The sequence below is a fragment of the Harpegnathos saltator genome, unplaced genomic scaffold (genome assembly GCF_003227715.2).
Source record: "Harpegnathos saltator strain DR-91 unplaced genomic scaffold, Hsal_v8.6 scaffold456, whole genome shotgun sequence".
Lineage (NCBI taxonomy): Eukaryota > Metazoa > Arthropoda > Insecta > Hymenoptera > Formicidae > Harpegnathos > Harpegnathos saltator.
Window position 1 is genome coordinate 382,733 of NW_020230268.1, and position 26,636 is coordinate 409,368.

At 34.4% G+C, this 26,636-nt stretch overlaps 2 protein-coding genes, 1 long non-coding RNA gene and 1 pseudogene across 7 annotated transcripts in view; 2 read left to right on the forward strand and 2 right to left on the reverse strand.

Moving 5' to 3' along the window:
* Positions 1 to 18,062, reverse strand: part of LOC105186987 (ral GTPase-activating protein subunit beta) — a 36,941-nt gene extending 18,879 nt beyond the window's left edge. Inside the window, exons 1-17 of one of the 2 annotated variants that reach the window (XM_025301887.1) lie at positions 17,926 to 18,062; positions 17,438 to 17,769; positions 16,775 to 17,195; positions 16,660 to 16,686; positions 16,342 to 16,556; positions 16,047 to 16,230; positions 15,615 to 15,875; positions 15,211 to 15,402; positions 14,623 to 14,727; positions 14,412 to 14,552; positions 14,103 to 14,341; positions 13,781 to 14,011; positions 13,555 to 13,708; positions 13,290 to 13,397; positions 12,611 to 12,712; positions 9,276 to 9,416; positions 7,780 to 7,794 (exon numbers count right to left, since the gene is read on the reverse strand). In XM_025301887.1, the coding sequence (XP_025157672.1) occupies positions 7,780 to 7,794; positions 9,276 to 9,416; positions 12,611 to 12,712; positions 13,290 to 13,397; positions 13,555 to 13,708; positions 13,781 to 14,011; positions 14,103 to 14,341; positions 14,412 to 14,552; positions 14,623 to 14,727; positions 15,211 to 15,402; positions 15,615 to 15,875; positions 16,047 to 16,230; positions 16,342 to 16,556; positions 16,660 to 16,686; positions 16,775 to 17,195; positions 17,438 to 17,473 (2,572 nt within the window). In that variant the 5' untranslated portion in view covers positions 17,474 to 17,769; positions 17,926 to 18,062. Of the gene's footprint in view, positions 1 to 7,779; positions 7,795 to 9,275; positions 9,417 to 12,610; positions 12,713 to 13,289; positions 13,398 to 13,554; positions 13,709 to 13,780; positions 14,012 to 14,102; positions 14,342 to 14,411; positions 14,553 to 14,622; positions 14,728 to 15,210; positions 15,403 to 15,614; positions 15,876 to 16,046; positions 16,231 to 16,341; positions 16,557 to 16,659; positions 16,687 to 16,774; positions 17,196 to 17,437; positions 17,775 to 17,925 lie in introns of those variants that run through there. The other variant, XM_025301888.1, reaches the window with a different exon arrangement.
* Positions 18,063 to 18,475: 413 nt separating this feature from the next.
* Positions 18,476 to 20,815, forward strand: LOC112589288 (putative uncharacterized protein DDB_G0293878). Its single transcript, XM_025301904.1, has 6 exons — positions 18,476 to 18,760; positions 19,032 to 19,116; positions 19,448 to 19,490; positions 19,597 to 20,020; positions 20,093 to 20,197; positions 20,365 to 20,815. The coding sequence occupies exons 2-6, from the start codon at positions 19,039 to 19,041 to the stop codon at positions 20,753 to 20,755; spliced, it is 1,041 nt and encodes a 346-aa protein (XP_025157689.1). The 5' UTR covers positions 18,476 to 18,760; positions 19,032 to 19,038; the 3' UTR covers positions 20,756 to 20,815.
* Positions 20,816 to 21,086: 271 nt separating this feature from the next.
* On the reverse strand, positions 21,087 to 23,211 carry LOC112589281 (putative nuclease HARBI1; annotated as a pseudogene).
* A 98-nt stretch (positions 23,212 to 23,309) lies between these two features.
* On the forward strand, positions 23,310 to 25,366 carry LOC112589282 (uncharacterized). 4 transcript variants are annotated; one of them, XR_003113421.1, is made up of 6 exons: positions 23,310 to 23,397; positions 23,506 to 23,559; positions 24,006 to 24,188; positions 24,274 to 24,531; positions 24,635 to 24,850; positions 25,002 to 25,366. It is a non-coding gene; the product is annotated as an uncharacterized LOC112589282 (long non-coding RNA). The 4 variants fall into 4 exon arrangements; XR_003113419.1 differs by having other exon boundaries at positions 23,311 to 23,397; positions 23,988 to 24,188; XR_003113420.1 differs by having other exon boundaries at positions 23,312 to 23,397; positions 23,988 to 24,188; positions 24,330 to 24,531.
* The last annotated feature ends 1,270 nt before the right edge of the window (positions 25,367 to 26,636 follow it).

The following is a 26,636-nucleotide window of genomic DNA, read 5'->3' on the forward strand; positions in this document are numbered from 1 at the left end:
AAAATTTAACATGACTGTTAAAGATGCAAATAATGATGGAAGATTTGAATATGAATGGGAACATTGATATTGTAATATCATCTTAAAGTAAAATATATATTTAAATAATTAAAATAATTTATAATTAAGTTATTAATTATAAGTTAAGTTAATTACAAATTAAGGGTTCAAACATATAGGCCCAGATGGCCCGTTTTGTACTTGATGCATGCAAACGATAATGTATTTGATTCCTATTTGAATCGAATCGAATTACAATAGATTCATTTCGAATTCGAATAGTTCGCACGTTTCTAATACATATATATACAGGGTATCTCAGAACTGTGGGACACGGGCTCCGTAGGGACATAAAGCTAAGTGAGAAGAACAAAAAAGTCCTTTACCATAATGTGAAAATCATAATAGTTTTTTAGTAATAACCGCGTAAAGTTTGGCGTTTTCCACGCCCATCGCGGCCTATAGACGCTCCGCGGCAAGTGCGTATGTACGTAGGAGCTAAGCGATAACGTGTCTTGTGCTGACTGTCGCGATGGCGTCTTGGCGTTTTGACGCCGCGCGACGGTCAACGTGAGTCGCGTTATCGCTCAGCCCCTACGCACATAGTTTGCCACGGAGCGTCTATAGGCCGCGCTGGGCGTGGAAAACGCCAAACTTTGCGCTATTATAATTAAAAAACTATTACGATTTTCACATTATGGCACAGGAATTTTTTGTTCATCTCACTTAGCTCTATATCCGTACGGAGCCCGTGTCCCAACGTTCTGAGACATCCTGTATATACAGGGTCATCGAAAAGTATCGGACCCCCCTAATATCTTCAGTTAGAATGCATTTTGGAGAAAATGTTCAATAGCAAAGTTGTATGGTTTTAAGCGGAGAGTGAAATGATGACATTGACTTTGACCTTGACCATGTCCTTCAAGGTCATTTCAAGGTCAACCTTATTTTTTTAAATGGGACCCCCAACATTTTATTGCATATTCTTATAGCTTATCTCGAGAGCTTTCCAAAACACTATAATAAAACATTTCTTCATTAAGTACTTTTTGAGTTATAAAGGTTTGAAGTTAACAATTTGTTAAGTGGTGTGTGATTCCGGCCAGTTAAGGCAAGAGTGGTGTGTGATTCCGACCAGTTAAGGCAAGAGTGGTGTGTGATTCCGACCAGTTAAGGCAAGAGTGGTATGTGATTTCGACCAGTTAAGGCAAGAGTGGTGTGATTCCGACCGGTTAAAGCAAGAGTAGTGTGTGATTCCGACCAGTTAAGGCGAATTTCATTCCAATTGGCCAGCTTGAGCAAAATATTCAATTGTACCAAACAATTCACAACAAATGTTCAAATTGTTGCCCTTCAACAGCCTGGCAATGTGCCAATCTGTTATAAACAGCTAAAACCGCATTCCGGAACGTTTCCGGCGGTATTAGTTCTATCTCTCGAGTTATTCTCCCTCTTAAATCATCTAAATCTTGAGGCTTGGTGGCATAAACTTTACTTTTCAAGTAACCCCACAAAAAAAAGTCCGGAGACCGAGGTGGCCACTCAATATGACCCCTTCACCCTATCCACCTGTCCTGAAAGACCTCATTCAAATATTGACGGACAATGATACCATAATAAGGTGGAGCTCCATCCTGTTGGAAATAAATTTCACCCATATTTCCACCAGCTATGTCTCGAATAGCTGGAACAATTTGTTCGCGAAGCATGACTGTGTATACTTGTGCTGTCAAATTGCCTTCAATGAAGAAAGGGCCAACTGATCTACCATTAAGAATACCAGCCCATACGTTAACTTTTTGTGGATATTGGGTATGATTGTCTCTTTTCCAGTGAGGATTAACGTCACTCCAGTATCTACAATTGTGTCTCTTTACATTTCCAATCAGTTCAAATGTTGCCTCATCAGAGAAAACAATATTATTAAGTAATAGAGGATCGTCGACAATCATCTCCATCATAAGATCACAAAATTCGATGCGTCTATCAAAATCGTCTTCGGACAACGCTTGGACCAAATGGAGTTTGTATGGATGCCGTTTATTCAATTTCAGAATTTTACTGAAAGATGCATGACCGATTTCGTGTTCTTGTGCAACGCGATTGATGGAAATGTGGGGATTTTCAACGAAAGACTGTAAAACATCTAATGCCTTATCATTATTTGTTACTGTTTTACGTCTACCAGATCTTGGGCGGCTTTTAACGCTACCAATATCCTCGAAACGTTGAATAGTACGGATTACAGTACTTTTGGAGATTCTATTATTTTCATTCCGAAAATTTTCATTAAATAATCACGTTACTGTTTTATACCCTCTTTGTTGATCTCCCCATCCTCGCATCATTAACAGTGTTATTCGATCTCTTTCAGAAAGCTCCGCCATTCTTAATTAGAACAAAGAAGAATTAATCAGGTAAGTGATACGAAATTGATCTAAATAATTAAGTAGAGAAAAATACTAATTATTAAGTGTTAGTTCAACTATCGATTTGTTTATTTCAACCAGCACTAGCAAAAAGCTCGTTGAACAACTGAAAATCTAATAGATCAATTAATATTTACGAAAAAATTCTAGGCTATTGGAAACAAAATGAAGATGTTTGGGACAATCAATTGAAGCGTAATGGCTTCTTTTGTTACAGAAACAATTTTTGGGGCTGTTCGTTTTCGTCCACGAGGTGACTGCTGCTCGCTAAGAAGAAGACAGCACTGCATCAAAGATTCAAATCAGTGATCCGCATTGTTTGCTCAAGAGCTTGTATTACTATTGGTGCCTGCGAGAGTGAGACAATAAAGATCGGCCCCGCCAACGCTTTCGGGCAGATTCCCGCTAACGCCTTCGGACATTACGCATTCGAGCAGCTTCTCGCGATCACCTTCGGACAGTTTTCCGCCATAGCCTACTAGCATAACCGCTTGAAGTCGTACAACTTTGTTATTGGACATTTTTCCAAAATGCATTCTTACTGAAAATATTAGGGGGAGCCGATAATTTTCGATTAATGTATTTTCTTTAAACCAATTAATTGGTCTCATTATTTCGCGCACAAAAGTATTAAGGTTATGATTACTGAAAACTAAATAATATTTTACAAGATATTTTACATTTTGTGTAAAAAAATTGTTAACTTCAAACCTTTAACTCAAGAAGTACTTAATCAAAAGATGTTTTATTATAGTATTTTTGTAGTATGTTTAGTATAGTACTTTTGGAAAGCTCTCGAGATAAGCTATAAGAATATACAATAAAATGTTGGGGGTCCCATTTAAAAAAATAAGTTTGACCTTGAAATGACCTTGAAGAACATGGTCAAGGACAAAGTCAAGGTCATCATCTTACTCCCCGCTTGAAACCATACAACTTTGCTATTGGACATTTTCTCCAAAATGCATTCTAACTGAAGATATTAGGGAGGTCCGATACTTTCCGATGACCCTGTATATATACAGGGTATCCGGAATGTGATCATTAATATTTTATGTACTGGTAGAACTCGTTAAAATAATTAAAAAAGTCCTGTGCCATTTTACAATTTTTTCAATATTTATTCCGTAATTAATTAAAATGTGTAAACGAATGAGCGCACGAGAAAGCGACAGGACGAGCTCTGTGTATAAGAAGATGGCTTACCTCGCGCGGCGAGAGGCAACCGTAAGCGACAAGAGGCGTGCGCGCGCGACGAGGAGCGAGCGAGCGCGAACGACGAACGAACGAGCGAGCGCAAGCGACAAGAGGCGGCCGCCCAGCGCTCTCTACGCGCTCATTGGCTCACATGTTTCAATTAATAACTCGATAACTATTGCCAATTTGACATTATGGTACATGCATTTTCTTCTCGGCTACACCCAATCTATCAGTGCACAAAATATTAATGATCACATTTCGGACATCCTATATACAGGGTGTCTCAGAACTTTAGGACACGGGCTCCGTAGGGACATTGAGCTAAGTGAGAAGAACAAAAAAGTCCTGTACCATAATGTGAAAATCGTAATAGTTTTTTAGTAGTAACAGCCTAAAGTTAGGCGTTTTCCACGCCTAGCGCGGCCTATAGACTCTCCGCGGCAAGCTGTATGCGTAGGGGCTGAGCGACAACGCGGCTCGCGCTGACCGTCGCGCAGCGTCAAAGCGCCAAGACGCCATCGCGTCTTGGCCGCGCGAGACGCGTTATTGCTCAGCTCCTACGCACACAGCTTGCCGCGGAGCGTCTATAGGTCACGATGGGCGTGGAAAACGCCAAACTTTACACGGTTATTACTAAAAAACAATTATGATTTTCACATTATGGTAGAGGACTTTTTTGTTCTCATTTAGCTCTAGGTCCCTACGGAGCCCGTGTCCTAAAGTTCTGAGACACCCTGTATACACAAGGTGGCCCACATAAAGTATTACAAGTCCAATACTTTAAAAATATTTATGAAATCAAAAAACTGTTCATAAAGAAGTTTCATGTATTCGAGAGACTTCTCTAATTATATAAACATAAAGCCCCCGCTTCCCCTTTAAGGAGGGACGGGGGTAACTTCATAATTTTAAATGGAACCCCCTATAAAATGTTGTATATTTGGATTCTACGGGAAAAACAAGTAAATTTTATCTGAAACATTTGTTTAGAAAATGCTTCTATCAAAAGTTATAAGCATTTAAACCTTTAGCGATTTCATTCATGATTGAACTCCATTGATACAAAGTTGCGTTTGCGATACAACAAAAGCAAAAAAGACCTTAGAGTATATACTTGATGTTAACCAGAAGAAATATAAATAAACACATTTATCGGGAAACGTAAATACAGATCACAGACAAATACAGATCATCAGACATTTACACAGTCTGTCCCAGATACGATGAGACTGGTTCCATCAAAGTTCTTAGCGCAGCGATATCTATGAGTGAATGATGGTAGGTGAATGTTGTACCCTTAATCTACTTAACCTCAAAATTTGAGCGAATTCGGTTGATATTTCACTGTGGTTTGACATTTTATGTAAAGTCACTTTGTGTACGTCGGTCGAAAAACCAACATGGAACAAAGAGCGAATATTAAATTCTGTTTTAAATTGGGTAAAAGTGGTGCAGAAACGTACGAAACGCTAAAAAATGTGTACGGGGATGAATGCATGTCCTGTGCACAGGTTTTCCGTTGATTTGGCCGATTCCGTGATGGTCGTGAGGACCTTGCAGACGCTGTCAAAAACCACTCGCAATGAAGAAAACATCGAGAAAGTCAAAGAAATTCTCCGAAGCGACCGCTGTGTGTCTGCCCAGATATTATCTGGAAGTTCTACAACGATTGTGGGCCAGAATTCGACGAGTTCGGCCGGAATATCGAGAGCCAGGCAGTTGGTTTTTGTTACACGATAATGCACCATCGCACAAAGCCATCATGGTACGTGAATTCTTGACCAAAAAAGACATCATTGTTATCGATCATCCACCGTATTCACCTGATTTGGCTCTGTGCGACTTCTGGCTATTTCCCAAACTGAAATTGGCGATGAAAAGAAATCGTTTCGATACCATCCCGGTCATCCAAAAGACTTCGACCGCCATACTAAAGGCCATTCCAGCCGATGAATATAAAAAATGTTTCGAAAAATTTGTTGAACGTTTCCAGCGCTGTATTGACTCAAAAGGAGACTATTTTGAATAAACAAGAATAAAAAATCAAAATAATAAACGCTTTGTATTTTTTTTAGACCAGTCTCATTGGATCTGGGACAGACTGTGTAGTTAGTTTTGAGCTGGTTTTCATGCTATCAAATCTGAAAATCATGGCTTGTTTTCACGTGGAAGTTAATATGTTGCTAATTCTGGGAGAATGTGAGAAAAATTATCGACATTCTAAAAATAGTTGCGCTGTACGTCAATAATTTTTCTCACATTCTCCCAGAATTAGCAACATATTAACTTCCACATGAAAATGAGCCATGATTTTCAAACTTGATAGCATGAAAACCAGCTTAAAACTAACTAAATGTCTGATGATCTGTATTTGTCTGTGATCTGTATTTACGTTTCCCGATAAATGTGTTTATTTATATTTCTTCTGGTTAACATCAAGTATATACTCTAAGGTCTTTTTTGCTTTTGTTGTATCGCAAACGCAACTTTGTATCAATGGAGTTCAATCATGAATGAAATCGCTAAAGGTTTAAATGCTTATAACTTTTGATAGAAGCATTTTCTAAACAAATGTTTCAGATAAAATTTATTTGTTTTTCCCGTAGAATCCAAATATACAACATTTTATAGGGGGTTCCATTTAAAATTATGAAGTTACCCCTGTCCCTCCTTAAAGGGGAAGCGGGGGCTTTATGTTTATGTAATTAGAGAAGTCTCTCGAATACATGAAACTTCTTTATGAACAGTTTTTTGATTTCATAAATATTTTTTAAGTTATGGACTTGTAATATTTTACATGGGCCACCTTGTGTATATATATATCGGGTGTACAAATTAGTTCGGTCCGTTTTCAAAAGATAGCTCCGGCTGTTATGAATGGTTCATAGTGACTGCCGATTTTGGCGGTTTTAGAGAGGTTAGACATCTGCCAATAATATTCAGTTTATATCGCTTTGAGTTTCATACAAAAACCTTGCTTTTTACAGTGTTGAAAATGTCGAATTTTGCGTTAACCAAGCAGCATTTGCGGGAGGTTTTAATTTTCTGCTTTAATTGGAAGAAAAGTGCAGCTGAAGCCCATCGAATGCTTGTTGAAATTTATGGTGACGCTGCTCCAACTGATAAATCATGTAGGAAATAGTTTCGACGTTTCAAGGATGGAGATTTCAGCGTTGAAGACAAAAGCCTCGCTCTGGACAGCCAAAAAAATTCGAGGACAAAGAATTAGAGGCATTACTCAAAGAAGATCAGAGTCAAACGCAAGAGGAGCTTGCAGAATCATTGGGAGTGACTCAACAAGCCGTTTCCGTACGATTGAGAGACATGGGATTTATTTAAAAACAAAGAAATTGGGTGCCTTATGAACTGAAACCGAGAGATGTTGAAAGGCGATTTTTCACCTGCGAGCAGCTGATTCAAAGGCAACAAAGAAAAGATTTTTGCAACTGGAGATGAGAAGTGGATATTCTACGACAACCCTAAGAAGAAGAAATACTATGCCAAGCCCGGTCAATTGTTGCCATCGACCTCAACATCAACACCAAAGCCGAACATACATGGTTCGAAGATCATGCTCTGTATCTGGTGGGACCAAAAGTATGTTTACTATGAGCTGCTGAAACCTGAAGATCCCATTACGGGCGATTGGTATCGGCTACAATTGATTCGTTTGAGCCGTGCATTGTGAGAAACCGGCCGGAATACGAGCAAAGACATGATAAAATTATTCTTCTTCATGACAACGCTCGGCTTCATGTCGCAAAAGTCGTAAAAAAATATTTGGAAACGCTCAAATGGGATGTTTTACCGCATCCGCCGTATTCTCCGGACATTGCTCCTTCTGATTACTGATTGTTCCGAAGGATGCAACACGATTTGACAGGTCACCGGGTTACTTCTTTCGCAGAAATCGAAAATTGGCTCCAAACTTGGATCGCCTCAAAAGACGAGTCATTTTTTCGAGATGGAATTCGAAAATTGCCTGAGAAATGGGAGAAAGTAGGAGCCAGCGATGGAAAATACTTTAATTGATCTGTTCATTCATTTTGTTTTGAAATAAATACATTTTTTAACACAAAAACGGACTGAACTAATTTGTACTCCCAATATATATATATATATTACTTAATTCTTTTTATTGATATCAAACCTGTAAGTTTCCTCGCTGCGTGTAAAATTGTTTTCAATAAGTACATGTTTATATAACACACACACACACACACACACACACGCACACACACACACACACACATATATATATATACACATATATATATATATATATCAGGTGTAGTAAAAAGAAATCCATTATTTTTCCAATAGATGGCATTAGTTATCTGTATCTCGCGTTGTATAAGTCCGATCGGGTTCCACTAGATGGCGTTAGAAAGATGAGATTTCGTACTAAAAAAACTTTTCTGACAGTTTTGTGATTAGTTGACTCAGTTTTGTTTGAGCGCGCGTCAAAGATGGACACTAGCAAAGAGAAAATACGCTATATTTTACAGTTTTTCTTCGATAAAGGCGAAAACGCAAGCCAGGCAGCTGAAAATGTGAATAGTATTTATGGTCCTGATACTGTAACAGCCAATCACGCGCAATTTTGGTTTCGTCGATTCCGTTCCGGTAATTTCGATGTCAAAGATGCACCACGCACAGGAAGGCCAATTGTCGAAAATATCGATAAAATCATGGACATTGTCGAGTCCAACCGTCATGTAAGCACTGTTTTGATTGCCCAAGAGCTAAAGATTGCACAAAAAACCGTTTGGAACCATTTGAATAAGGCTGGATACAAAAAGAAGCTCGATGTATGGGTGCCACACGAGTTAACAAAAAAAAACCTCATGGACCGAATTTCCATCTGCGAATCGCTGCTGAATCGCAACAAAATCGACCCATTTCTGAAGCGGTTGGTAACTGGTGATGAAAAGTGGATCACTTATGACAACGTCAAGCGAAAACGGTCGTGGTCGAATCGCGGTGAGCCGGCGGAAACGGTGGCCAAGCCAGGATTGACGGCCAGGAAGGTTTTGCTGTGTGTTTGGAGGGATTGGCAGGGAATTATCTACTATGAGCTGCTCCCCTACGGCAAAACTCTTAACTCGGAACTGTACTGTCAATAATTGGACCGTCTGAAGGAAGCAATCGCCCAGAAGCGGCCAGCTTTGGCCAATCGGAGAGGAATTGTGTTCCATCAGGACAACGCCAGGCCACACACATCGATAGTGACTCGCCAGAAGCTCCAGGAGCTTGGTTGGGAAGTTCTTATGCATCCACCTTATAATCCGGACCTGGCACTAAGTGATTACCATCTGTTCCTGTCCATGGCGAACAATTTTTCTGGTGAAAAATTCGCTTCAAGAGAGGCTTGTGAAAATCGACTGTCTCAATTTTTTGCCAATAGGGACGAGGGCTTCTATGAGAGAGGCATAATGAAATTACCTTCAAAATGGCAACAAGTTATCGAACAAAACGGCGCATATTTGATCTAAATCGGATCATTCCAACTATGGTAATTAAAGCCTTCAATTTCATGCAAAAATAATGGATTTCTTTTTACTACACCTAATATATATATATATATAAGATAATGGAATAGAATGAAAAAATTTATTAAATCATATAGTTATATACGATTCTTACCTGTTTCACGAATATGTGTGCGTGCTAATCCCGACAGCATCTCTAGCGCTGCCAGAGAAATATTCAAGTCAGTCTTCCACGAGGAAATCAGACGATGACACACTAAGTACGTAGCGCGTACAAAAAGAGCGTGCGCGGAGTCTGCAAAAATTTAGTCATTAAGTTTATGCGTAAGATATAATGTATTTAACGTGTATTTTGTTCAAATATATATCTTAAATACTTATAATGTGTAGTAAATTCTAAATAGGATATATACATAAGATGTCTCACATTTCTTATAATAAACCTCGTAAAATTAAATTCCTTGAATAATTTAAAAACAAGAATCCTAATATAAGTGTTAAAGATATGCGTGTATGTGTGTGTGATGTGTGTGTGATGTGTGTGTGTGTGTGTGTGTGTGTGATGTGTGTGTGTGTGTGTGATGTGTGTGTGATGTGTATGTGTGTGATGTGTGTGTGTGTGTGTGTGTGTGTGTGTGTGTGTGTGTGTGTGTGTATATGTATATATATACCAAGTTTTCTAAAAGTAACGGACTCACCCCATTATCTCAGAATATATGTATTATAGGGAAAATGACCCGAACAAAAGTTTTAGGATTCATAAAGTTCTATTTTTTGTGACCTCAAATTTGACTTAGACCTCGACCTTGAAGGTCATTTAAAGGTCAACTTGCGTTTTTTAAATGGGGACCCCTATCTTTTATTACACTATCTTTTTCTACCAATTAATTTGAACAACTGTTGTAAAACATTTTTTTATTTGTCCAATATTTTTTGAGATATTTGAGGGAAACTTGATAACTTTTTCAATATTTAACTGATGATATCTCGCTAACTATTTGTCGGGAGAAAAAGAGATACTAGACTTTCTTGCTTTATTTAGTCTCAAGAATATATTGTCACAATAGTGCCCTGATTTTTGTTAACTTACTGACTTTTGGAAATTTCAAAATCATCAAATTCCATCAAAACCATCAAACAAACGTCAGGGCACTATTGTAACAATATATTCTTATACTATACTAAATAAAGCAAGAAAGTCTAGTATCATTTTTTCTTCCGACAAATAGTTAGCGAGATATTGTCAGTTAAATATTGAAAAAGTTATCAAGTTTCCTCAAATATCTAAAAAAATATTAGGCAAATAAAAAAATGTTTTAGACAACAGTTGTTCAAATTAATTGGTAGACAAAGACAGTGTATTAAAAAATAGAGATTCCCATTAAAAAAATGCAGTTGACCTTCAAATGACCTTCAAGGTCGAGGTCAAGGTCAAATTTGAGATCACAAAAAAGCAGAACTTTATGAATTTCGAACTTTCCCTTAGAAATCATGGAACAGTTTTAGCTTTTTTTAATATTTTTCATAGTTTTCGAGATTTTTTACCTGTTACATTTGAAATTTAGCACCCTGTATATACAGGGTATTTCATTCTAAGTAGTATGGTCGATTATCTCGCGAATCGATGATTTTATTGAAAAAATTTTTCCAACAAAAGTTGCATGGCTTGAAGGGGGACACATGATGGAAATGTGGACTTGACGTTGAGTGATCTTGTCAAAAGGTCAGGTCGTTATTAATGTTTTTTCAAATGGAAACCCCTATTTTTTATTACATATTCTTGTAGCTTATCTCGACAGCTTTCCAAAACACTATAATAAAGTTACGTTTCATTGAGTACTTTCCGAGTTATGAGCCTTGAAAGTTAATGCAAGACCGATCACTGATCCGGCCAACTAGGGCAAGACTGATCACTGATCCGGACAACTAAGGCAAGGTCAGTTCGAATATGTCTTTAGCCGTTGATAAGATCTTCAAATGGAGCTCCATTTTCTTGCAGACAGTCTCAATCCGTAAGAATCCCGCTCATGCGTACATGGATAACGCCGGCGGTAACTATATAGTGTTTTGGAAACCTCTCGAGATAAGCTACAAGAATATGTAATAAAAAATAAGGGTTTCCATTTGAAAAAACACTAATGACCTTGACCTGATTTTGACAAGGTCACTCAAGTCCACATTTCCATCATGTGTCCCTCTTCAAGCCATGCAACTTTCGTTGAAAAAATTTTTCAATAAAATCATTGATTTGCGAGATAATCGACCATACCACTTAGAATGAAATACCCTGTATATACAGGGTGCTAAATTTCAAATATAACAGGTAAAAAATCTCGAAAACTATGAAAGATATTAAAAAAAGCTAAAACTGTTTCATGATTTCGAAGGGAAATTTCGAAATTCATATAGTTCTGTTTTCTTGTGATCTCAAATTTGACCTTGACCTCGACCTTGAAGGTCATTTGAAGATCAACTGCGTTTTTTAAATGGGAACCCCTAGATTAGGGTCACCCGATTTTTTCGTTAACGCGACATTTTAGAGAAAAATATTTCGGGCCAAAGTTGTAGGGCTTCAAAGGATCTATTTACTGATGCTATGAATTTGACCTTAGGATAATCTTGAAAAATCAAGATCAACATAAAAATCTTAAATGGATACCCTAATTTTTTATTACATCATCTTTTTCTAGCAATTAATTTGAACAATTTTTGCCTGAAACATTTTTTTATTTACTTAATATTTTTGAGATATTTAAGGAAAACTTGATAACTTTTTCAATTTAACTCACGATATCTCGCTAACTATTATATTTTTGGAAATTTCAAAATCATCAAATTAACCAAATTCAGGGCACTATTGGAACAATATATTCTTGAGACTAAATAGAGCAAAAAAGTCTAGTACCACTTTTTCTTCTGACAAATAGCGAGATATTGTGAGTTAAATATTGAAAAAGTTATCAAATTTTCTTTAAATATCTCAAAAAATATTAGATAAATAAAAAAATGTTTCAGACAAAAGTTGTTCAAATTAATTGCTAGAAAAAATGATGTAATAAAAAATTGGGGTATCCATTTAAGACTTTTATGTTGATCTTGACTGGACTTTTCAAGGTTATCCCAAGGTCAAATTTATAGTGTCAGTAAATAGATCCTTTGATGCCTTTGATGCCCTACAACTTTTGTCTGAAATATTTTTCTCTAAAATGTCGCGTTAACGAAAAAATCAGGTGACCAGGGTGGTCTGAAACACTCGGTATATAATATTTCAAATGATAGCATATATGTATATATTTTTTTTAAATGATAGGATTTTAATCGCTTGATCACTTATTATTTAAAAAGACATCTTATGCGTATTTTTCAATTTCAGATATAACGATAAAAACAAATAACAAGCATGAAACAAAATTTATACTCTACAAATGTCCTTGAATGCGGTTTTTCTTTATGAGCGTGTATAACAAGATAAACAGTATTTGTATTTACCGAATGCAATGCATTCCTCTTGAAGAGTCGCAATATCAGAGGCATCGCCAATTGATCGCTGATCACTGGATATACTTATTTGACTGGCTGAATCGCTGGTGACTATTAAGCGATGATAAGACGATACAATGGAAGAAATTGCACAACAGAACACAACTCGTAATATAATAAAAATTAACATTTTATATATAAGCACGTGTAAAGCTGATACGATGAAAGGTGATACTGAAGCATTGTAATTTTTAACATTGCATCATTATACTGAGTTACTTTCCCATTCATAAGCTGCTGATAAATGTTAATGAGAAATTGCTGTATTAAATGAAGTAGCAATATAATTAGGACTTGGATATTTTATTAGCATTGGAGAGAAACCAATCATGCTCATAAGCGTTATAAAATAAATAATAATACTTTATGACGCTCTGTATGAGCGCCATGAACTCATTACAACTCAAAGAAGATATCTGGATAAAAAAATATTGTTTTGATATATAATAGTATAATATATGTGATATGTATAATAGTGTAATATATGTAATGTAATATAAAGAATTAACGCCTATGATATCATGGTTATTCGTCAAATTTCGATACAAATAGGAATTGATACCAAGTAACTCAGAACCGTGTATTCGATTGAATGCAAGCTAACGTTTTATTAGTATTAGAGACAAACCTGAAGATAATAGATTGGTAGTCGAATCATTCGCCACGACATCTGGCTGCGTGACTTGTTCCACTTCTTCCGCTTCTGCAGAATCTTGTACACTCAGTAAAAGAGCCCCTGGTAGAAAAATTGTTCATATGATGTGATCTCGTCCACACGTTTAGGGTAAAAATGTATATTTTATTAAGTGTATACATATCTTTACTCGAAAAGCGAAAGTTACTCTGTAAGCTCTGTAATTCTCAATGGATCTTTTCTTTGTTCAATATCTTACCCAACAACATATGTGTATTTTGAGGATCAGTTTCCACTTGCAAAGCGTTTATAAGTAAATTCATGAGTCTCGATTTTAATTGTACAAATGTTATGGGAGTTTTTTCGAGTGAGTTTGTGCCTGGAAATGTCGGGAGTTCCTTGATGGCGAGATTCTACAATAATAATTTATATTTTAAATCATCCAAATCGACATTCTTTTTCTATAATAAGTTTCGTGCATTTACCTGAAAGTGCAGAGGCAACGTTAACATCGATATCAATAGATGTATCGAAGCTCTTCTCAAATCTGGCTTTGACACTAGATTGGATTTCAGTTTCAAGTCTTTTTCTGGCAGGACGACTTCTAAAGCGGATAATACTGCCGGCACTAATACTTGTATACCGTTTAGATCGAGACGAAACAAGTCAGCTGAATTTAACAAAATACTCGCCAACGTTTCGCCACATTCATGTAACTAAAAACAAATGAAGTAATTATATAAACAAATCATATATCTCTAAATCAAGAAACTAGATAGCTACTAGCTAGAATTAGCGATAACATACTTCGTCCACCTTGAGACCATGATACATCGCTTGGTAAAATCTAGATAGATATACAGGCAAGATCTCCTCGCCTGTCTTCTTGGCGCAAAATATCCTGCATAGGGCGCCCAATGCCTCTGCTCTGCCTGACTCATAGCGATCTATGCAAAGCGTTGATGGTACATCGGTTATGGTTTCTTGTAACGAACTTGGTCCATCGACGAGTACCGAGGATGGACGTTTCGAAGCACCTGATGGTTCTGTAATATTACAATTATATATAACATATTTATCATGCAATATATTTATTTCGTCATCAAAGATATTCACGCGGTAAATTTTGCGACCAGCCTTCAGTGCCAATAAATGCAGCTTCGAATAACCATTCTCCGAAGAGATGTAGTATACTGTTACATTTAGGACGTCCTGGAGCTAAAGGAGGCCTAATGTCCTGACCGAGCGAAGTCATAGCTGTAAATCATAATCTTAATGTGATCGCAATTTTTGCAACGTAACTATGAACTCATAGAAATGATATTACATGCTGTACTCGAAGCGGACGATGGCCCGGAGTTGGATATTAGCATCGGTGGTGTACTGATCACACGACTTGTTGTTAACCCAATTAATGATGCTTTTGGAATTCCTATGAAACATTTATTATTAAATATATTACATATATATAATTTAATAATTTTTTACTTAAATTTTAGCCATAAAATATAGAAATTCAACTTTACTAAAAAATCTAATATTAACAATTGTTGCAACCAGTACTTCATATTATCTTTTAATTAGACTGCGGATGTTTTTATTAATATATTTTGGTAAGAAATAAGAAAATAGAGAACTAAAATTGAGACATATTTCATCATGAAGATACGCAAAATCTGATTTTTTCAGATAAGAAAAGTAATTTTGCTGTTTTATATAAATATTCGCAGTCTAGCTCTAATAGAATTAGAACGTAACATAAATAGTATAGTATGTGTTACATAGTAAGAAAAATATGATACAAAATGGGTGCGATGACTAAGATATTTGTGGTATTGAGTTTTCGGGAAGGGAAATAATTGACAAAACAGATTGAATATAGTATTGATGAAAGAAAATATTGCACTGAAAATACCCTTAGTAACCGCAGAAGGTGTGACACTGAAACTTTTGGCAAGTCTGCGTTGCGTTGGGGGTGTAGGGGAAGGCTGAGGCTGATCCTTGCCACCCGACCTGTCCCATCCGACACCCCCACCTCCTATGTTACTATTTCCCGACGTAATGTTGGATACACAACATTCTTCCCAGCAGCATGCCTGTGAAACTCCTGAAACATTTGTGACAGTGTGCAACCCCCACCAGTATAACGTGAGTAAGCCGACAAGACGTGCGTGAGTTTCATAGATGTGAGAGAGATCGTAGCAAGTATATAGATCATAAGTGTCTTATCATTATCATAATTTACAATTGTTCAATTATATATACATTCTTCGATAAATTACAACAGAATATTCGCTCAAATTAGTATCTTAAACTTACCGAGAAAAGCGTCAACTTGGCTTGCTACACCTTTTATAGCTTTCAAAAATATTTGCGGCAAATTCTGCAGACATGGATGTTGGCAGGGATCTATAACGTTTGGACTAGCGATAGCATATTGTAGAAATGCTTGCGTTTGCGAAACAATAGCAGGTCTACACAGATCTACGGGGTCGCCGATAGTACGTAGCAGCCTGTACCATGCTTGCGCCACTGCTTCGTCTGGCATAGTGGATGGTACCAATTGTGTGTCTTCCTCACCTGTTAACATAGGTAACAAGTAGCAGATACATCCAAATAACATTAAACTGAAATATTTTGATTGAATCATTTTTATATCTTTTGATTGTGAATAAGGATATGAATACGATTGATATAATTTATTATTTAGATTAATGGCTGAATTCGAAGTACAAACTCAAAGATACATACTAATCTTCAATTCAGGAAACATCGGCCCATACATAATCTGTAATAGTCTTGCCGTTAGAGCGAGACATACACGATTCCATTGTTCCACCAAAGCTAATCTGTGTCGCCATCGCAGGCAAGATTCTCGTAACGTACGCCATAAAGGAGGTGATGGAAAGCTGCGTTCGCAAGATACCAGCCATACCTGAGAAACAAACCGTTTTATTAGTTTAAAATCGTTGTTAACATTAATAAATTTAACAGTTAACAGTAATGAAAACACATTACTGAATTAATCGTTTTCATATTTATGCACCTCCAACAATACACCAAGTACTCTTTCACAGAGCTGTTCCCCTGCATCTTCTCTAGTCGCCGGCGGTGCCAGTAAAGCATCATTAATACCAATAAGAAACAACAGCAGACTTTCCCACGTTTCTCTCTCCAAAGTTGCTGGACCTCTTGCAATCTGCTGAAAAGTCCTTAATACTCGATGACACAGAACAGCCTGTCGATTTATTGTATCTGTACCTAAAACATTTATAGCTTCAGTATTGTAAATATTAATGTATCAACAAACAATTATATAATAAGTATACATATTAAAGGAATTACATTTGATATTGTGAATTACCTAAATCCTGATATAAAAAAGGCCAGACTTTAGAAAGGAAAATGCAAATATTATTGGAAATTAGGTCAATGATAAATTGAAAAGACAATATTAAACAAAAGAATATCTATCTCACCTTCTCCTTTTCTTGGGACAAATAAATTGTGAAAATGGCTTATAATTTTCCTTGCATAGAAGTTTGGGTCATCTATAATTGGTCCTGGTACAGAAACTTTTGGTGCAGAATACAATGCAGAAAGCCATTCGCAATATATGTTGACACAATCTCTGACAGTATCATGCTCAGCCAATGGTAATGACAATCCAAAACATATCACTTCCATGCACCATTGGACTTCTTTGTCAGTGCAGAGTGGACTAGGCTCTCCTGCTTGAGTGATACCAAGATTAGCTGCAAGTTGACGTACTATAGATAGTGCTACATCTCTTCCTGCACCAGGAGGAAACTTTTCGAGTACACTCTGACTTTCCTCTGAACCCTGCTGGATCAGAGTACTTAGCGAAGCCCATTCTGAATACATTCCTCCTTGGGAATCCTGAAAAACCAATTATAGTTTTATAAATTCTTCCTTCATTTATACATAATGTAAAACAATATTAAATATATAATACAATTAAAATATAAGCATATAAATTAAATAGTAACCACAAATAAATATAAATGGAAATTTAAAAAATTATATAAATTTCATATTATTATTTCTATAAGCTACTTGTGTAACAACTAAAAATAAACATGATAGTTGACTGAATATTCTCTATAATTAGACGTAAGCACCTTGAGATTAACTCTGTTGAATACGCCTAAATTCATAGGTTACACACTACACGCCTGTATATCCTATAATTAAAAACTAGCTGCACAGAATTGAGTACTTCAATTATGTACTAGACGTTTGGGACAGGAATATGGGAAATTTCATTTTACATAGTCCATCCTTTGATTAGCACATAATGCCGGATCATTAATCATCCTCCAAAAATTTGGCATTTTAGTATCACTGTATTTTGTGAATTGACAACAGCTGATTGGTTTGACAGCTACGTTCGTTCATTCATGGTTCATGGTTCATGGTTCAATAGATGGCTCCAAGCGGGATAATTCCGCTCCTATGCCAGTCATGCGTTTCAAGAAAAAAACATGTGATTAAAGGCCAGTTGTTTCAACTTCTTAGTAAGTTAACTGACAGTTAAATCATGTCTGTCTTTGTCCAAGTTGAAGGAAAAACAAAGACAAATGTATGATTTAACTATCGGTTAACTTACCGAGAAGTTGGAACAACCGGTCCTAAATAATCTGATTGGTGCGTGCAAGAAACTTGGCTATCTCCTGAAAGGCTGGGAAATTATTTGTATTAAAGGAGTCCTTTTCTAGAAAGTTTGCGTTGATGTTTGTTCCCAGATAATAGAGTTTTAGGAGTAGCCGGTCAGGGTACACTCACGGACATAAAGGTTTGTGCCCATTTTTTTGCAACTTTCGGAACGCATCCCGACTCGAGAAGAATGAGAGTCACTGACTATGTTTACACGGCAAGATTAATCCGGATTAGGGCCAAAACACAAAACATGTCGTAACAGTTAAGCCTTAAACACAATGCCAGGCAACAAGCAATAAGAATAAAAATAGACCAATCACAATCGACTATTACAAGAATAATCTATTGTGATTGGTCTATTTTTAAGGCTCGTCTACATTAGCTGTAAGAGTAAGGCTGTAAGGTTGCAAGACACGAAATGAAATATTTTCATTCGCTGACAGCTTACGTTACAGCCTTACAGCCATACTCTTACAGCTATTGTAGACGAGCCTTTATTCTTACTGCCTGTTGCCTGACATTAGAGGTTTGTTCTTTTTCCACACTTCAGGACTGAACTCTGTGAAAAGTATACACTGAAACGTTCTTTTTCTCGGAAGTGACGTTAGACTTGCTGTTCTTTTTCGAAGTGCAGTTGTCCTAGGTCTGAAATAGTTCTGAATTCGCTGCCCCAGGTCTTTAGACAGTGCAAGAGTTCAGCCATAAAATTCTAGCGGAAATTTCAAATGAAAAGTCTGCCGTACTACGCATTTTGATGAAGAATAAGAAAGAAGAACGAGAAATTAGTAAGTAAATATATCTAACCTAACCTTTTTATCAGCCTTCTGAAATAAAATTACGTGTTTTTCTTAAATATATAAATTAGTTCTTCTCGTTATTCTACGTATAAAGAAATATTAATCGAAAAATAAATTTGAGATACTTCCCAGTAAGCAAATTGCCCGCAGAATCCCAGCAATTTGCAATAACGTTATATATAACGTTACGAACTACATATTTCAAAACATTACATTATTGAACATCGTAATAATAATGTGTTGATAATTTTTTGTTTAGTGGGTATATGCATAGAAACAATAACACGATTGCAGAAAATCAAAAGGACAACATTGGACATATTTCTAAGGATGACATCGGTAATATAATGTTGTGCCCGCGCGTGAAAGAAATAACTCGGGATAAACTAAACGAGAATAGCTTTATTTACAGCCAAGAAAAACGGATCTTAATCAATCTCAAAATAATCGCACGAATTCGCTTTACGTCCGTACGCTGTGACAGGACTAGAGCGACTCTCTCATTATTCCAGTTGTTAGTAAACAAATTCCTTGACAACGATAACAGCTGTCAAACACTCTCTATATGCCTTCTTCACAGTCTTCTCCCAAGAGCGTGGGAACAATACGTTCCCCAAAGGTATGGGCACAACACTGTGTTTTTAATTCATTTTGAATTCTTGAAGTCTTATGAAAATAATTATCAACAAAGAGGGATGTGTCACATGCACTTGTGGAGGTATGAAATTAATATATACTTATACTATTTACGTTTTGATATGTAAATCGATAATTAAGTAAATAAATAATTGATTTTAAGAAAACTAAATTTATCTTATTTGCAGATCTGATATTTCAACTGCCTTACAGTGAAATTGATTTTACATACGATACACTACAATGTACGGTTGCAGACAAAACAATATTTATAGAATTGCATGAAAATGCAAGAAATATACCTTTGAATAATAATATAGCTCAAAAACCATCTCAAGAATATAATAGAAAAGAAATATTTTCATGGAACGACGCAAGAACTAAGTTATTTTTAACTTTATATAAAGAACACAAAGAACTATTGGCAACTAGAAAAATAAAGACACATAAATTATTATGGCAAAAAATTGCTGAACTTATGCAATCACATGGATATAACACAACAGTTTCTCAAGTGGAAAATAAATTTAAATCACTTGAAAGATCCTACAAAAACATGATTACAAATAATAAACAAACTGGTAGAGGACGCGTATCATGCACATATGAAACGTAAATAATAATTAATTTTACATTTTGTAAAAGACTTAAGCACGTAAAAAACATATTGTTTACTTATTACAGAGAATTGACTGAACTATTGGGACATAAGCATAATATTGAACCCTTAGCGGTAACAGGCAGGCAAGGTTTAATTTTAAGAGAAGAAATACGAGCGAATACATTCACGTAAATATCATAATAGACATTTTATTTTTTTAATTGAATGTATACAATATAAATTTCAATTAATGTATCATACTTAAAATATATTCCATTACTGTATTGTCATTAAATAGAAATCAATTATGTTTGTGCAGAATTCTTTTATATACTCATTATGTGTATTTATTTAGATCTAACAATGACACTAATGTAGATGAGCCATCTAATTCAAACAACACCATTTTAAACAATACTAGTTATCTTGCCAGCCAGCCCAGTACAAGCGAAACTAATATCCATCCAATCAATACAACTGATATCAATACAAGCAATAGAACCGATACCAATATAACCCAAAACATTACACAACAGATTACACAAACATCAAACAAGATTTCTAGAAAACATATGGGTACTACTGGCAGATTGTTGCTAACGTGTCAGAAAACACTTCAAGATATCTCAAATAATATCGAAGAAGATAGAGCGGCTAAATTAGACATACAAAAACAAATGTTGGCTGAGTATAAACATATGCGCAATACATATACAGAAAGTTTTAATAATATAAATGACAATTAAACACAGCAAATATAATAAGGGAAAAGAACAATTAAAAACAGCAAATATAATAAGGGAAAAGAAAAATAAACTTTTAGAGGATCTTATTTTAGAATTAAAACATAAATGGAATTAATACATTTCACATATTTGTTTATCAATGTATCTATTTAGTGTTTATTATATTTTTGTTACATATATTTTTCTTATATTTTTGTCACGTGTATTTTTGTTATACATACATTTAAATACAAATAATATTCCTTTTAAATTATTTTTTTATTGTCAACCAGTTTTTTTTCTATATTACTTATAAAAAATCTATATTATAATACATTTTTGTACATATTCTATAATTTATTAAAAATTTATTTTGTATAAAATTATAAACTCTTTAGTTTACAAATAATTGGTGGCATATTTCGTCACGAATGTGTACTCCAGTTTCAATCTCTCTTGGTGCTATATCTATTTCGGTATGTAGTCTTTGTGCTTCAATGTCAGGTTGCTCGTCATCTATAGGTGCTTCGAAAATTTCTAAATCGTTTGCATTTGCTATATTATGAAGCACGCAACATGCGTGTATCACATGTCATTCGTGGTATATCTCGCAGTTTAAAATGGTACAATTGCCGAAATCGTTGCTTGAGACATCCAAATGCATTTTCAATTATGACTCTACAAGAACTTAATTTTTGGTTAAATGTCCTTTGCGCACGTGTTAAATGTCCATTGTCCCTATAAAGCACAATCAACTGTTTTAGACAAGGATACGCACTATCTCCTAACAGGTGATAATTATCTGAAAAGTAAGTTTATTTAAACATCAATTGTTATTAGTTTATACTTTTATATTTTATAATTTTTCAACTAACTTCCACAGAGTTCATGCAAATCATTGCGTATTGGTGAATTTTTAAATACTCTTGCATCGTGCACCGAACCAGGATATCCAATAAATACATCCATAAATTTCATATGATGGTTAACTGTTCCCTGAATATGTAAAGAAAAACATTGCTTCCGATTAATATATGATTCAGGATCTTCTGTTGGCTTATCTATTCTAATGTGGGAACCATCAATAGCGCCTAAAACAAATATCAATGTATGAATAAAATATTTTTAATATTTACATGATAAGAAAATGTAACATTGAAATATATATATATTCATGTCATATATGGAGTAATTGGTATATAAATATATAACATTGCAAATATAATATAATAATTATAAAATATAATATTTACCAATAACTCCAGGAAAGCCTTTTTTTTCATAGTAAAAGGCTGCTGTTTCTTCTTTTTCAATTATAGTGGGATATCTAATAATATCAGGTGCCATAGATATTATAAAATCAGTGACCCTCGTGATAATTTTGTGCAAAGCGCTTAAAGTTACTCCAAATCTATCAGCTATGTCACGATATGATGCACTTTCATGGCCTATAAACCATAAATAACTTAAAATATGCTTTTCAGCTGTTATTTTTGAACGTCCTGAATCATCTGAAAGAATAACATATATTAAATAGTTGATATTAATATCATAACAGTATTAAAAAAAAATAGAATCTATATTAAGCTATTAACTATTCATTTTTCTTTTCTGCAGTTCTTATTTATTCTATATATTTCTATTTCTATAAAAGAAGCTATTATTTCAAAAATTGTGTTTATTTTTTGTGTTTTTCAATTAGCGACACAGGTCGACACAAGAGTCATTGGCTACGTTCAGCCAAAAAAGCTGCTTTGCAATTGTTGTAAGATTCTTTAATATGATTGATTCTTACTCTTGGTTGTAACTGTATTCAATCATATAAAAGAATCTTACAATAGTTTTAAAGCTGTAAAGTTTCTGCTGAACATAGCCATTATGTCCTTGTTTCTCATTGAGTATTAAATAAAGACAGAATGACTTTTATGTCGACTTGTGTCACTAACTGAAAAGTACCCTTCAAAAAATAATTTATCTTCTAAAAATAATATTAATTAACATACCTTGTAAGGAAGTAAATATTTCACACATGCTGAATTTAGCTGAGTTCATGTGCTATTTCTCTCGATAAACGAAAATGCATAATAAAATCAATATTGTCATAACTCCAAACAATGTTTTCAATGTGATTGATTATTTTTACATGTTCTATTCTTTGAATCATTCCAAAAATTGGGTGCAATAGATGTAACTCGTCATAACCTAAAAAATTGTTAAATAAATTCTTCTAAGTTTTCCATCTTTCCTACAACCACAATTTGTTTATCATATTAAATTATATATCACCATCGTCATCTTCAATTACGGGTATTTCTGGTGGTGGTACCATGATTACATTCTCTTCATCTGAAGAATCAATTAACTCCAAAATACTAGCACATTGATCCGCTATGTAAATTGCTACACTATAAGCGTTCTTTACACACTAGTATGAACTCTTGCACTTGGACTGAACTCGCGTGAACTTCCCTACTCTAGTTCAGTTCTAGTGCAGTCCTGGAGTGTGGAAAAAGAACAAACCTTAGGTTTGTCGCGTCGCATGCTCCAATGTACACCAGGGAGCATTTAGATCACGGATAAGATGGTGGTTGCAGCAGATGAGTTCATGTGCACCAATGCTCAGTGATACGAACGGATTGGAGCAGTTTCTCTTCTTTTAAGATGTATGCAAACATGTAAATTAACTCGCAGCATGGATCCATTGGAAGATTTTCTCATTGGCTTTAATATATTAATTATGAATGAAATTAATGAAAATCTTTTATCTTTAGCTGTAATTCGTGATTTATTTGTGGAAGACAATGGGAACGACGATGAAATAGAGAGTGAGTATTGATGAAGATGTGACATCCTAACCTTATTTGCTATAACCTCTGAACATTATTAGTTTTAATTTGTCTTTTCGGTAATTATACAGAATATCCCCCTCACCTCCGATTTTGATGAAAAAATATTTAATCGACGCATTTTTTCAAGAGAAACAACTTTTCTATTTGAAAAAATCTGTCGGAATCTTATCTGTCGCCTCCGTGACAGATTTCCTAACCTAAATTGTCATCAACTTTAACAATTTATATCTCGCTCCACAAGACAGAGCGACGACTTTTTCAAATAGAAAAGTTGTTTCTCTTGCAAAAACGCGTCGATTAAATATTTTTTCGTCAAAATTGGAGGTGAGAGGGGTATTCTGTATAATTACCGTCATTTCCTTAAATAGTTAGTGCATTTTTATTTGATTTTATGTAATTTGTAGATATTGCTATTAATGCAGTTATTGAAATGGCTGAAGGTATCATTCAAAGAAGACGTAGAACATGCATAACTAATTATATTGAACAAATAGTGCCAATGTATACCAATGAAGAATTTATTATGCATTATCGTTTAAAAAGAATGCTTTTCAGAAGCATGGTGGACAGATTTAGTTATTGGGCACATTTTAGAAAACTAGGAGGTAGGTACTGTTTTTTAAATTAAAGATTTAATATCATAAGTTTTTCATTTTATTTTAAATAAAGTATAATTAATATTTTATATAGGACATGGAGGATTTGAAGTAGTTTCGGCTGAAAAACACATTCTTACTTTTCTATAGTTTGCTGGGCATCAAAGTGCAAGTTTCAGGGATGTTGCTGATAGATTTAATTTATCTCTTAGTGCCCTTGAATCAGTGTTACAAAGAGTCACACAGTTTTTATATGATTTAAGAAATTAATTTATTCGGTATCCCACTGAGGCAGAAAAGCAGAGAACGCAGAGATACTATGTAGAAAATAAAAATTTTCCAGGAATAATTGGTAATAATGTAATTTTTTCTGATGATGTACTTAATTTAAACTTACATTTTTGTAATTTAGTGTGTAATGATATAACTTAATTAATATTTCTTTCCTGTTACAGGTTCTATTGATGGTTCACACATCCGTATAGACAAACCTTCTGAAGACCCAGTAGCCTATATCAATAGAAAACATTATTTTTCCATTCACATGCAGGGAACAGTTAATGAGCAGAACAAGTTCTTAGATGTGTTAATTTGATATCCTGGCTCAGTGCATGATGCAAGAGTATTTGCAAATTCTAGTCTGGCTGAAGACTTACCAGCACTCTGTCACAGTATGAATACATAATAATCATAAACAATTATTGTATTATTGTTTTAGTCGAATATCTCTATTCTTGTTTAATTTAATTAATATACATATACTTTATCGTGTATGTTTATTTAACTTTTGATGTTTATCTTAAGCAAATGTAATTTTTTTAGACGGAAACATAATTCTTGGAGACGCTGCATATCCATGTCTTCCTCAATTAATTACTCCATATCGGGATAATGGACATCTGACACAGGCCCAAAGAAACTTTAATCGTATACATAGTCAGTGCAGAATTTCTGTAGAACATACATTTGGAGTATTGAAACAGCGTTTCAGGCAATTATATTTCCTTAAGCTGAGGAACATGCAGTTCATCGTTAAATTCATTTTCGCTTGTTGCGTCCTTCATAATATGGCTGACTTTAATGGTATGCAATACATGGAAGAATCCGAGGACGACAATCATGCTGATGTAAATGCACAGGTGTTGTTACCCCATGTCCTGCCAGAAGATAGGGATGAAAATCCTGTTAATGAACGACGTGGTTGTGATCTCAGAGATGAACTATGCCGACAATTGTTCCAAAGACGATTCAACGTAGAGTAGAGATATATTAAGACAAATTTTAATGACTATATGATATATATATATATATATAAATATATAAAAGTTCAGCGTTAAATAAATAATATGTTTACATCTTACATCAATATCTATGTTTTCAGTCTTCATATGATAATTCTTTTTCTTAGGTATATTCTTTTTACCATTTTCTCTAATATCGCTATATTGTTTTTGCAAGATATTATTTTGCCTTTTTTATGTTTTATTACACTTTTAACGTTCTGGAATTTTGTGCGCGCTTATTGTAAAAAAAAGCAATTGATTATTTTATTTTTATGTTTATATATATCATATGCTCATACATATTTGTCTGGATATACCTTAAAAAGTGGCCATGAGAAGAAGATGATTACTTCTTGTAATAAGTTCTACTTTTTTTAAGTATTCTATATGTATATATAGCAAAGTTAAAATACATATCTATATTTTATATTTATTTTATATGTTTGTATACGTATTTTAATTTAATTTTTTTACACAAAAACAATTTAACATAATGATCGTTATCTTAACAATCGTTATATTAAATTATTCATATTAGGAGAAGTTAAGAAAGATAATAAAATCTCTTAAATATTATATTAAAGTTTTATTTGTGATTATAGAATGTTTTTGAACAAAAATTCTTTTCAACAATACATATCAGTTATCCACACATCAGTTTGTTTTAATATCATATATTTTATATCTCTAATAATTTTTTCACAAAAAATAAATACAATTAATGTATAATGCACGTATGTAATATTTCAATAAACTGACTAAACTGACTAAAAATGACTGATGATTAAAAGAAATAATAGTTTTTATCCTTTATCAGCAACTGATTTTAAATAATATTGCTTTATTATGTAAAAAAAACTCAATCGAGTAAACTTAACTTTGACTTCTCGAGAAGTTTAATACGAAGTCTTATCGTGCTATCCATTAAAATTAACAGAAAACGAATAAATAAAAATTTGAGAAATTAAATATTTATACTTAATCAAAAACTAAAAACATAACCAACATTGTTTTAAATATGGTCAAATAAAATATATGTTTATATCTAGCAATTATTTCAATGTTTTCAGTCATGTAATAATAATTCTTTCTCTGTTGGATTTATCTTTTTGGCCAAATTTTCAAGTACCATAAGTTGTTTTTGCAGAATGATATTTCGTTCTTTTTGCAATTC